At 40.0% G+C, this 12,640-nt stretch overlaps 1 protein-coding gene across 27 annotated transcripts in view; it reads right to left on the reverse strand.

The window, feature by feature from the left end:
• kcnma1a (potassium large conductance calcium-activated channel, subfamily M, alpha member 1a) overlaps positions 1–12,640 on the reverse strand; it is a 167,676-nt gene that overhangs the window by 80,785 nt on the left and 74,251 nt on the right. For all 27 annotated transcript variants that reach the window (XM_051960397.1, XM_051960385.1, XM_051960396.1 and 24 more), the window contains exons 4-5: positions 2,927–3,020; positions 2,176–2,287 (exon numbers count right to left, since the gene is read on the reverse strand). In XM_051960397.1, the coding sequence (XP_051816357.1) occupies positions 2,176–2,287; positions 2,927–3,020 (206 nt within the window). The remainder of the gene's footprint in view (positions 1–2,175; positions 2,288–2,926; positions 3,021–12,640) is intronic.

The raw sequence follows: 12,640 nt of genomic DNA on the forward strand, positions 1-12,640 counted from the left end.
GATATGCAACTAAAGTGACTATAAATGGGGCTGAATTGTTTTCTCTGTTGTACTTTAAACTTAATAGTGCAGGGGGTATGAGTTATAATGTTAATGATAGCATACTGTTTATGTACAGTTAGAGAATGAAATAAGTTTGCAAAAAAAAGTATCATAAATGAAAATGTGTTATGGCAACTATTGGCCTATATGTAGCTTTCCCTCCTTTCATTTAAAATATGCTAACTTAAATAATAAACAAATTAACCAAATAAGTAAATAAATAAATAAAGATTACATTTCTTAATTTAAAAACACCTGCACAGTCTTATGAATAGGCTTCGCCATAAATTTTTCAATTGTGAAATATTAAAAAAAAACGTACAATTTTTATGATAGACAAAATGATAAAGAAAACCAGAATACCATTAAAAACACTACTGCCTCATTGCTGACAGTGCCAACCTTAGCTGACAGTACAAGCTAACTTTAAAGTTTGTACTGATATTCCTCATGAATAAAGAAGGTCCTGTGGCAAAAATTTAAAGGAGTATGGATACATAAAAATTAACAAGTAAAGAGTTTAATAACATTATAAAAATATAAACACAGATTGAGTTACATTTTCCTCGGCTAACCCCTTAAAGGCATTAGAGGAGATTTAATTTCCTACGACTTTGAACGTAGCATGCGCATGCACACATACAACCTCTCCCTAAACCCCCTCTAACCTCTCCCCTCTTAACATTTACGAAGAAACGCCCCCCTCCAGAAACTTGCGTAGGACTCATGAAGTTGTCTTTTACGGCTGGGTCCCCCTGGATCTTTATCTGCCATTATGTAAAAAAAGATGAGCAAAACAAGTCGCCAGCTAACTACGAAGCTATACCAAAGCAACACATACAGAAAACACGTAAGTCCAAGGCGTACGTAATCTGAGCCGGAAGATTTTTGATTGACAGGAAAGGGAGCAAACCAAACGCCTCGGTCCGAGCGCATTGATTGGCTGATGTTTTTCAGGTCCTGCCATGTCCACAGATTTTTTAAAAAAATTTTTTTAGAAACCATACATACAAGTCCACTAAAGGTCAGTATATTCATTTTATGTGAATCAGACAAATTCAACAAAAAAAAAAAAACATCCTCCATAATGCCTTTAAAAAGCAAAAGACTTGTTATATTTAACCAGGAGTGATGACACACTTTTATCAGAAAAGTTATAGTCAAACTGGGGACACATGCACAATGTAGTGACACACACTTCCACTAGGGGCAGTGTGCAAAAATTACACACAGATTGGTGGGGGGGTTGGTGGGGGGGTTGGGGGGGGGGTGAGTGGGACAGACACACACACACACAAAAATCCAAAAAAACTCATTTTTGGGGACTTCAGTGATTTTTAGACAGAAACGCACATTGGAGCATGTAGAATAAGATTCTAATGAAATCTAATTGGGGACGGTGATTTTTGTCCCCAATTGGAAAGCCGTCCCCAATCAACTGGTGTGTATTCTGAAAAATGTCCCCGATGTTGACCTAAGTACACACACACACACACACACACACACACACACACACACACACACACACACACACAGAGAGAGACACACAGAGTCCTATTCTGAGTCACTTTCACTCCCATTAGTCCATCCACTCTGATGTGTCTGTGTTCCCTGAAACATCAGAGGAACCCAGCCCTGTCACTTTCGATGATGAGAAAAAGTTGACTGCAGCCCCAAGCAAGAGAGCCTCAGAGACATGCTCCCAGTAATGTGGAGACAGAGGGGGGACTGGGAGGCAGAAGGAGAGATAAAAGGAGGGGCGACGTGCAAAGATAGATGGCAGAAAAGAAATGGGAAAACAGGAGTGCTGGAAGAGAATATAGAAAAATAGCGAAAAAATAGCAAGAAGTCGTGACACTGTAGTTATTAGTAAATAGCACCTTTTAAACTCAGTTTGGTTCTACAAAATGCTTTACAATGTGTTTCTCATTCATCCATTCACACAGAAATGGTGGCAGAATAACCATGCAAGCCTAAAATTGAGAGAAACTGGGGTTGAGTGTCCTACCGAAGGACAATTTGTCATATAGAAGCGCCGGGAATTGAACCGTCAACCTTCCGATAAGTGGACAACCCACTGAGAGTGTGGAGGCAGTACAACAAGAAACAGCTGAGAGAGATACACAAACTTACCGAGCCAGCTTCTGTTTAAGTAGACAGACACAAACACAGGAGGAACAGTGAAGAAGTCGACCACGGAGTTGACCTCCAGCCAGAACCACAGCTTGTCATTGGCTGCTATAAACTGTCAAAAACAAACAAACAAACGAAAAAATGGATGACATTCAAAATGACAACCTGAATTTTCATTTTACACACAACGCCATCACTCTGCCACAGCCTGCCAGTCAAACGTCTTTCCTTTGACAACGCTGACATACTATATAGAATGACAAAAGCCTCACCACACTTGCTGACTCATGCAAACGCTTGGTGGTGTAAGCAGCTTATGAGTTTATTTATTCATTCATTCAGGATGTCAAGCTTGTGTTTGCACCTCTGGAATGCTGCTCTGGCATGACAGCCATGCTTGCGACATCATTACAACAAAAGGCATGCTGTGTGAGTATTTGTGGATGACTTAAATGCATTTCTGCATACATGTGAGCATGTGTCAAATTATTCTTATATACTGAAATTTGAAAATGATAATTCGTCATCGTATGTGGTAGAAAATAGCTAAACTGTGATGTAGCGCAGCAATGGGATCAAGATGCAAAAAATATCTTTTTCTGAATACTGTTTTTAAAATAAGTGATTAGCCGACATGGTTGTGTGCATATATTTTGTGCAACTGAATTTAATATGTGTCAAAGTGTGAGTAGAGCATATTCACGTATGAGTGAGTGAATGCGTGAGCAGGCGTGCACATGTGCCAGCTTACCCGCAGGCCAAAGTAAAGAAGGAAGAAGACGTTGAAGGCCATATCGATCTGTAACGTGAAATCTTTGTAGAAGTTCTGGCAGGATTCTATAGGACTGGAGAACAGAGACAGAGACAGAGAAAAGAACATGATCAGAGGGGTAAATATTCATGAACCAAACAGTAGGTCTTCCATATTTTTTCCTATTTTAAAACTACAGATCTCACCCTTATTCCCATGATAGGATATACATTTTCTTTTTTGCTTCTTTTCTTTGTTGTATACAGTTGGTTAATGTGCAGCCATGTTTTGTGGATTTTTCACGATTTGATTAATAAACTATATGCAAAATTACATGATATTAATGCTGAACATGATAAGTTGTATTCTACTGTTGAGCAAAATTTTGCTTATGTGTCAAAGTGTGAATGAAACTTCATTTTTAATCAATTTGTTTGGAGTTATTAATTCAGGCCACAGAATTAAACCATAAAATTTGATCACAATGTCAAAATATGATTTTACCAAAAGACGATGACTTGTCACCCACCACTAAATACCAACATAGTCTTAATTTAATGCTTCAGCACTGATTAAAAGAAAGAAAAATGGGAACAACAGTCAGCTCAAAGGTGTCAAGGTCAAATGCATGTTGACAAATAACTGCAATATGAACTGAGCAGGTAATATTTTTACAGTTACCTGATTGGCAATTGCAAAGTAATTAGATTTAAATATAGGATTAAGAAACTATTATTAAATTAGAATGTCATGTAAAGCCAGTTTACTGATACCAATTTAGTAGTTGGCCACAGAGTTTCAATAACACCCTGCAATTCCTCCACTGAGCCCTTGGGGGTCATAGAGCGAGATGAAAGACTTCACTGTGGAGTCAATCACATGTAGATGAAACAGCTGAAAATAAACTGAAACTGGTAGCGGCTTTGATGTGACAGTACTTTCAGCTTGCATAAATTATTCAGTGTCTGTCAAGCACAAATTTTCCAACAGTTATTCCCTCGCATAAAGAGACTTCACAGCAATAGCTGGGCCTGGCGTTACTTTAAAGAAAAAAAGGCAGATGGTGATAAATGAGTTGTGATCTGTCTAGCATGTCATGTGATCCATCTTCATGTCCACCCTGTGATGATTAACCATTACCAAGTGGGTGCTCCCAACAAAAGCAATAACAGGCGCTGTGCCCACCCCATTCTTCACTTGGTCATGGACCTATGGTATTTTTCTCCAGAGTAATGAGGAAATCCCACAGTGGGAAAAGCATGAATATGCATTGTGATTTGGGTGGCTATAGGCGACCTTTGGGAATGTATAGACTGGCAAGGGAACACACACGAGGCTATTACGAGAACACACAGCCCCATACGGATCGGATTAAACATTAAAGCATACATTTGCATGTTAGAAGCCCATAGGGACGCAGAGTCAGAACAGAGTTTTAATGCAGAATGAGAACCTCCAGAGGTAGAGAGGAGTGGGGCTTAATCATCTCCCAGTTAACATCAGACATTTCATCACATGATGCTCCATTGTTACGGTTGACTGAGCACAGACTTCCCGGGGAAGAGACGTCGCTCCAAGAGGATGATACAACTTCTACTTCATGACTGTGCGGCCGTCTTGAGCGTGTCCTGAGGACAGATGTGATCTTTACGATGATGTAAAACTCCCCGCAAAGATGATTAGAACAAGTCCGGGTGATGCAGTGACTGTTTTTATTTTTATTTAAATAATGCTTTATTTGGTTTAGAGGCATTTTTCAGACCCTAAAAAAAGAGCTGACACTGATCTGAGGACAGCATTCAATTATTTAACCACAGGAAGCTCCTCTGTGTGATTCTATAGGCGTCAACCTATTCAAGCTCACAAACAGCCCTGTCATGAATCATACATACAGCTGAAGTATGTACAATATTCCATCTCTGATTATTTTTTTTCTCTAAATATAGCCGCCAGGTTAAAGCAGGCCTCCTACCCTCTACACCCTGTGCTCATGTCTCTTCACTCCCAAAACTGACTAGATATCACAACTATTGTGTAAATCAATGCATCCTTATCGCACAACTACAAATGTACTTTAGCACATATGAACGCTAACACGCACATACGCATACACACAGATGGTGCACACTGAAGACACCATTTGGAGTGGTCACTGTGGCGTTTCCCCTCAGGCCCAGCTCTGGCCTAATTCTGAATACCCGCTCGTCTTCAGTCATGTGACCCAAAGCGTTCTCGATAACGCAGAGGAAGCATGGCGGCACACAGCAGGGCCTGTGTGGTTCATTGAATTTGTCTTGCTTTGTAATGCAACACAATGGCTGCAGTCAGAGAGCTTGAGTTTGGTCTTTTTCTTGCTGTCATTACTTGATAGTAAAGCTTATCATTGACTAAAGTAGTGGGGGGGCCACATCGAGCAGACCTGTGGTTTCTCTATTAGCTCAACATCAGCACAGTTGGGAGAGTTTCCCACAGTCTATGATTGTGGAGCTGTCAAGTGTGTGGCTGAAACCACATAAGGTCATGTGAAAATCATGTGTTAATTGTTGGGAATTATTAAGCTTTTCAACATATTTGAATAAGCAAACACTTCATGTTTTTTAAAGTGTCTATCAACACACAAAATGGGTATTTCTTTAGACATTTTCAGAAAAATAACTGGATCAGTCACATGGTAAAGGGCAAGTGCATTTATATCACCTTTAAATCTATACATTTATAATCAGGCCTTTCACATTAGGTGCCAATAAATAGAACCTCCTGACTGACAGGCGGAACATGTCTTACATCTAACGCCAGGTGCTTTCTTTGTTATTGAAATATGAGGTGTCATCATACTAAGATCTAATCAGCTCTCTGAGGCTAATACAAAAAAGGTTGTGGTTGCTTGAGTCTGAAAAATGGCTTAAAATGATTATCTGAACTAAATTGTTCCACTGTAAGGACAATCATCGAGCTACAGAGATATCAAATGATTCTCATATTTCCCAGAAAAGTCTGCATGCCATCTGATCCCAAAATGTCACCACAGGAACAGCAACACTTTCATTGCACAATTGTGTGGCAAAAAAGCCAAAAGCAACATAAGAAAACAAGTTACAATTTACCAGTGAACATATAGGCAAAGACTAGGTGTTTAGGAATGACAAGCTGTTTGGCCACAGTAACAGTAGACCTACTAAATAAGCACAAAAAATGCCAAGCAATGAAGAAAAAGGAAGAGATGCAAGTTTATAGAATGGTCTTGTCAAAGCCCAGATCTGAAAGTCTTTGAAACGGGGGAATACATGCAGGAAATTTCACTAAGTCAACGGTCAGACACTGGTAATTAACACCTACAAGAAGTTATTTCTGCTAAAGGGGGCTAGCTTATGAGGCCAAAGGTGTAGATAACGTTTTATGTTTGTTTTACATCTGTTCATACTTTTGCTTTAAAACAATTGATCACAAAAGCAAGAATACCACCTTTAACCAGAACGCATCACCCCTCATGCATTGGAGCAAACAGATGGAATTGGATGCATTATTTGCATAGAGCCCTGTGTCATTGTCTATATACAGACAGCTGAAGCGTGAGCCATCTTCCCTCAACCAAAATTAGATGAATATTTTTAAATTATGTGTTTCTATGTAAAAAGATTTCATTTAAAGCTGCACTAATCAATAACATAGCTGTCATCAATCTCATTTCCATACAGCAGGGAGCTGCTTTTTTAACAAAAACGCCTCTCTACACTACCTGTCCAGCACCAGCGCCAGGCAGACAAAGTTAGGAACTACTTATTGAATTCAATGGAGAATTTAGCAGTGATAAGCTAGATTTCCTGACAATTATAAAATGTGATAATATTGTTTAGCTAAGCTGTGTTAAAGGCTCTCTTCAGCTAACATCATAAGTTGTTTTCTTCCATGAAAATAATCCCTTCCTGCCTTAAAACGGCTTAGATGTAACACTTTGCAGATCAACTAAGAACCCAACTTAATCTTCACCCACCACTCGCTGCAGCTCAAGCACACCAGCTCACCTACACCTCTGCTAAAATATTCTTAAAGCACTCAACACTACACTAATAATAAGTCATAATATTGGAGAAATTCAGCCATACATGTTCAAACCAAAAGTCAATTCTTAAGAATTCAATCAGAAAAGCCGCACCCCACAAGTTGACAGTTCCATTACGTTTCCTTAAATTTGAAGCCCTGGTTAACTAAAGCCATGTTTTTGAGACATCAGTACACTGTATTGTTAAATCAGAAAACCTCAGCCATGACATTATCTATGTTTCACTGCTTATGTATTGGAAAATTCCACTGCTGATGTTCAGTGCCAGTCCAGCAACTAATAAGGCCAGTGTGAATGCTCTAGAGTAGCACTTCCAACTTTCAGTCTGAAATAAGGTGCACTCAGTCTCCAGAGGAGCCGCTGGCAGCGCTTGGCAAATCAACTGTGTGACTTTGCAGGTCACCCATGAATTCAATCATCCCTTTCACCCGAACAACTAAACGTTTTATAAGCCTCACAAATGTATTATGCTTTGCACAGCTTTTGTTTTGGATTTAACTGTGCTGTACAAGTTTTTCTGCTATTAAGTCCCACTATCCGTGTCGCTTTCCTACACAAAGAGCAAGACAAAATCCTAATTCCTGCTTTCAATGTCACTTTACACTCTGCAATCACAAGGGATTCCTGGCCACATGCTGCCAGTGTCCTGCAGAAAATAGATTTGCCCACCAGAGTTCTTATTACTCCTTAAGCCCTGGCACAGCCTGAGGTTACACCCATCTTTCCTGACAGGAAGAGGAGACGAGAGAGAGAGAAAGAAAGACAACAGCAAGACATGTAGGCATTAGACAGAAGCAAACAGAGGCAAGGAGAAAGGAGAGAAGGATGGAAAAGTGAGTATGGAAAAGGATGGAGAACTCATATACATACATATATAGTTTTAGGTCATGCTGAAAGTACCTTGACATCCTTTTTTTTGACAAATTCTTATGTGCAACTTTGCAAATGCATGAATCACACACATCCTTCTCTAACTGCACTCTGCTTATTAGCCAAGCAAGCATTAACATACTGTAAACACACTTACATGCAGACGCACACCGGAGAACTATGAAGGCCTGAGGGAGGGCTGCAAAGCATGTAAGTCTATTTCAGGACATCCACTGTTTTCCCCCCCGCCCCACCCCACTTTAACCTCCTTTGACCAGGAACTCTGCCTCTGTAAAATGCAGGCAGAGAAGGTAAACTCATTTGTCCTCAAGGGCGACAGAGTATGTTGATAATGATGTTCTTAAAATAGTCACTAAACACCTTCAGTCAGTCAGCAGGAGCCGGGCCTTTGTTAGCCTGCACATGACCTTGGCTAACCACAGGAGCAACAACAAGGTTGCCCTATGGAGGAAACAATAACAACAAAATGCGCTCCCGATTTCACTAATGCTCACAATCACAGTGCAAAACGCACCGAATCTGAGTCATTCTTCACGTCTCAGAAATGTCTTACCGCTCTACTAGCTCATAGGCATCTTGGATTGTTACAGATCTTAAGTAGTATTCAAGTCACTGCATGCAATCAAAATGCTCAGATCAAAAATGCACGTGTTGTGGACTATATTTTAATGTCTGCCTTACTTGCAGCCTTTCTCAAGAAGGTAGTGCATGTACGTGTGAGTGAGTGAGTGAGAGAGAGAGAGAGAGAGAGAGAGAGAGAGAGAGAGAGAGAGAGAGAGAGAGAGAGAGAGAGAGAGAGAGAGAGAGAGAGAGAGAGAGAGAGAGAGAGAGAGAGAGAGAGAGAGAGAGAGAGAGAGAGAGACAGAGACAGAGAGAGAGAGAGAGAGAGAGGAGGGGTCTGTGAAGCTGAAAGAAGGCCAGATTTGCACTTCAATGATTGATTTAGGTCAAGGCACCATTACTAAAATAAGAAATACTTTAGTACCTACAAGGGCAACGGCAAATAAAACCTCTCCAGGGAAGCTAAAAATAAATAACTCATTTTTTTCATGTAAATGCAAATGACTTGCATCCAGCTTCAGGCATTTCCTCTACAAAGACTATTTATTTTGGTCTAAAGGATTATGTGAATGAAAATAGCACAAAAAGAGACCATAATTTAGTACAATGCAATAAAACTGAGTGAACTGAGTGGAAGAGGTATTTTATAATAAGCACAAGGTGAAAAAGACACCACACCTTTGCAGGAAGAGAAAAGGAAAGTAAGTGTATGGTTATTTTTTTCTAAAGCCACTGTTACTGAACAATACACTGCATGCATCACATCACTCCACTGTTGAACACAGACTAATTAAGAGATAAAAAGCGGTGGTTATGCAAAAAGGCAAAGTCCTGATCAGCACTCTGATTAACATTGTCAAGCAAAAGAAGCTAGTGGTGCTAGGTGCTACTCATTTTAATTTTAGGTCATTTAATCTAAATGCAATGCAATGTGCAAAAACAATTTTTTCATCAAATAATCAGAACAATCCATCTAATCCCCTGACAACCCTCACAATTATAGATGAATTTCAAATAATTTATTCAACAGAAAAATTGCATTTTTTAGCTAGCTTTTGAGCTCATCATAACACTGAGACAGTAAAAAATAAAGTAAACAATTTGAAACTGAACAGGGATGATGCAAAAAAAACAAGTTTGCATTTCAAGGATGTTTTCACAGAAACATATTTGGTGTGAAAACGGTTGATGTCTCTGTTTGCGATGCTGTCATTCATCCATTCTGGTTGTCTTTGTTCCCGTGATCTCATGTCCTTTCAGACCTGTCACTCACTCACTTATGCCTACTTTGTGTCTATCATTCAGGATTGTAACATTTGCACTCCCGGCCTTCTCCAAACCTGTGCAGTTCATTTGGGAAACTGCAAACTTAATCAACTGATCAATGTTGAGATATTATAATAAAGGCTAAACTACTCATAAATATGCATTTTTTATGTTTTAATCATGATAATAGTTACCAAATCAATATATGATCACTATAATTATGCTAAATTATTTGGTAACCACAACCAAAATGGCGTGTTGTCATATTCTTTCTAGCTCCATTAGTGGTCCAGCTGCTTTATCTCGTAACAAAAAGAGACATACAGCCAGGACCATTTAGTAACAGTATTTATAACATTAGAGCATTTTTTACAGTTAACATAAATTGTTAAGTTTTGAAGTGGCTTGCTGTGCTCATGGGGTGATCTAAAAATAGCCCTACCGCTCAGCATCATGGGATATCACACACACAAAAAATCTTTTTGTTTACCAAAGTCACCATTGCAAATAAAGACCATTTGCGATGACAAGTTGCCATGGTAATGCAGCAAAGACAAACATTTTGCACATTGGCTTGGCTAATCGTGTCTCTGGTAATTTCTTTTAGACGTTAATCAGTGTTAGCAGAGGGTAATTTCACCCTTACTAGAATTATATTGCGGGATAACATGTCATATCTTTACATTAATGTATAGCTTCACCACATGTGAGCTAAGCAAGGCTTTTGAGGATGTTGTTAATAATGTTCTTAGGTCATCCTCAGATATCAAAAGTGATTTAAAGGCTTAATTTTTACAATCTACAGAGAGAGGCACCATGATAATAAAACAGATGCTTCATAACATTCGGAAAAGCTGATCTTTTATTATGACGGTGACGTATTATATTCTCGCTTTTAATTCAGAGAAAGCACTAATGATAACTCAGTCTTTCACAAGGAGAAAATCTTCCTAAAAAATGTGGGTAAAAGTAATAAAATGTGATTTGGTTTTAAGTAGGACCAATTTTAGAAATTGGCCTGAAAATTCAATTTTGAAGTGAATCATTTCTTACTGCTGCAGCTTGTGGATTAAATCTGAAGCCGTTTGGGCGTCAACTGCGAATTAAGTGTTCTCATGATTGCACAGGCTTCTCTGATCCAAGCAGAGACTGAGGTATTCCATCCAGACACAACAGCCAGGTACCGGAAGGAGAGGTCCTTTTATAGGCCTTCATCGCCAGAAAGTCTGCCAAGCTTGTCTCACAGCTCAGCCATATTTCTCACCTTACCCCATTAATTAGTCATTAGCCACCGTTTCTTTTTCAGTGCTGACATTGATCGCACGCTAATGATAGAGTTACAGGCACAAGATGCTGCATATGAGGCGTCGTAGACAGGCACAAAATAGCGTTTGTGAGTCTGGGCAGACATGTGCCCTTCTGCAAGTTAACGTGACTATGCAAGCGTGTGCACGCAAGAGTCTGTATGTGTGACATGGAGGGATCGAGAGAGGAGCGAAATAGAAACAGAAGTGGAGCAGGAACAAGGGCATCCCTTTAAGAGCAGCCTGCAGAGACTTTGTCCTACATTCCTCTTTGTTTCATGGGAGCACAGAGGAGGAAAAAGAAGGGATGAAGGATGAGGGATGAGCCAAGGTATTAAAGCAGATTCAGATGTGGGCGGGAAAGGACGCAGTATCCTCCCATTGAAAACATCACCAAAATAGCATCAGTTTGGCAAGTGAGGTCTGCTGCGGAGGAATAGAAAAGGCAGTGTCTTATCATGCATTATTATGTGCACTGTGGTAAACAACCACTTTGTGAAAACAAACAGATGGACAGCGAAGTTACATATTCATTCCCATTCATTCAAAAAAAACAGTCCTCTTAACAACAACATGGATGCCAACTCAGTGACTAATCTCTATCCTCAACTGGGAGGGCATCCAATTAACAATTCCCTCCTTTCTAACTCTGTCTACCTGCTTCCACAGAAAGCTTTTGCTGTGTTTTTCTGTGGATCTTTGCTGCACAATATTGGCCAGTGGAACTCCTGCCAGGAAAGTCCCACCTGCAGAAAGGCAGTGAGAAAACAGCTCCTGGGAGACCAGTGCCTGGCCTCCAGAAAGGTGTGGTTTCTTCAGCATTTTACCCAGTGTGTGTGTATATACATATATATATTGTGTGTGTGTGTGTGTGTGTGTGTGTGTGTGTGTGTGTGTGTGTGTGTGTGTGTGTGTGTGTGTGTGTGTGTGTGTGTGTGTGTGTGTGTGTCCTTGCTCCAAGGGGCTCCGTTGCATCACTGAAGTAGATATAAAAAGCCCATCGTGCAGCGACAGTCTCCCAAGGTCCAACCCACTTGCACTTATTCCACCGCATGTCTCTTTTTGCTCTTACCACAGGGACTGAACCATAATATTTCCCATTTCCTTTTTCACAGACAATTTCAGAATAACATTCACTCCATCCAATGGCCAGAACAGCAGATTGAGAGAGAAGAAAGAAAGAAAGCCATTTAGCCTGTATAGGAAATTAGCCTATACCATAAGACCCTCACTATTTAGCAGAGTAATTGCTACCATGAAAAGGATTACCTATAAATCAGGGTGCATTGGCTCCTCAGTCATTAACATTTAGTGGTAAGGAAGCTGGATGGAGAGAAGGTCATCTGTAGAGCATTTTTAGCATGTGAGCATTGGTGAAAGAACGTCAGTCAGATCAGTGGAGTGTCTGCCCCTCCAATCAAACGACAAGAACCACATGCTACACCATATTTTATTGAGGAGTTGTGTAGAACATGAGGTGGGTGAAGAACACACACACAGGCCTCCCATGATCTTCCCAATTCCCTTACTGTCCTCTTGCCCATATAGATCATCTATAACTAAAGACTTACACCCATGTTTGATTACATCCTGGGCACCTCCCCGTTTTAAAATACTCTCCTCTGATGCAAA

The sequence above is a fragment of the Acanthochromis polyacanthus genome, chromosome 15 (genome assembly GCF_021347895.1).
Source record: "Acanthochromis polyacanthus isolate Apoly-LR-REF ecotype Palm Island chromosome 15, KAUST_Apoly_ChrSc, whole genome shotgun sequence".
NCBI lineage: Eukaryota > Metazoa > Chordata > Actinopteri > Pomacentridae > Acanthochromis > Acanthochromis polyacanthus.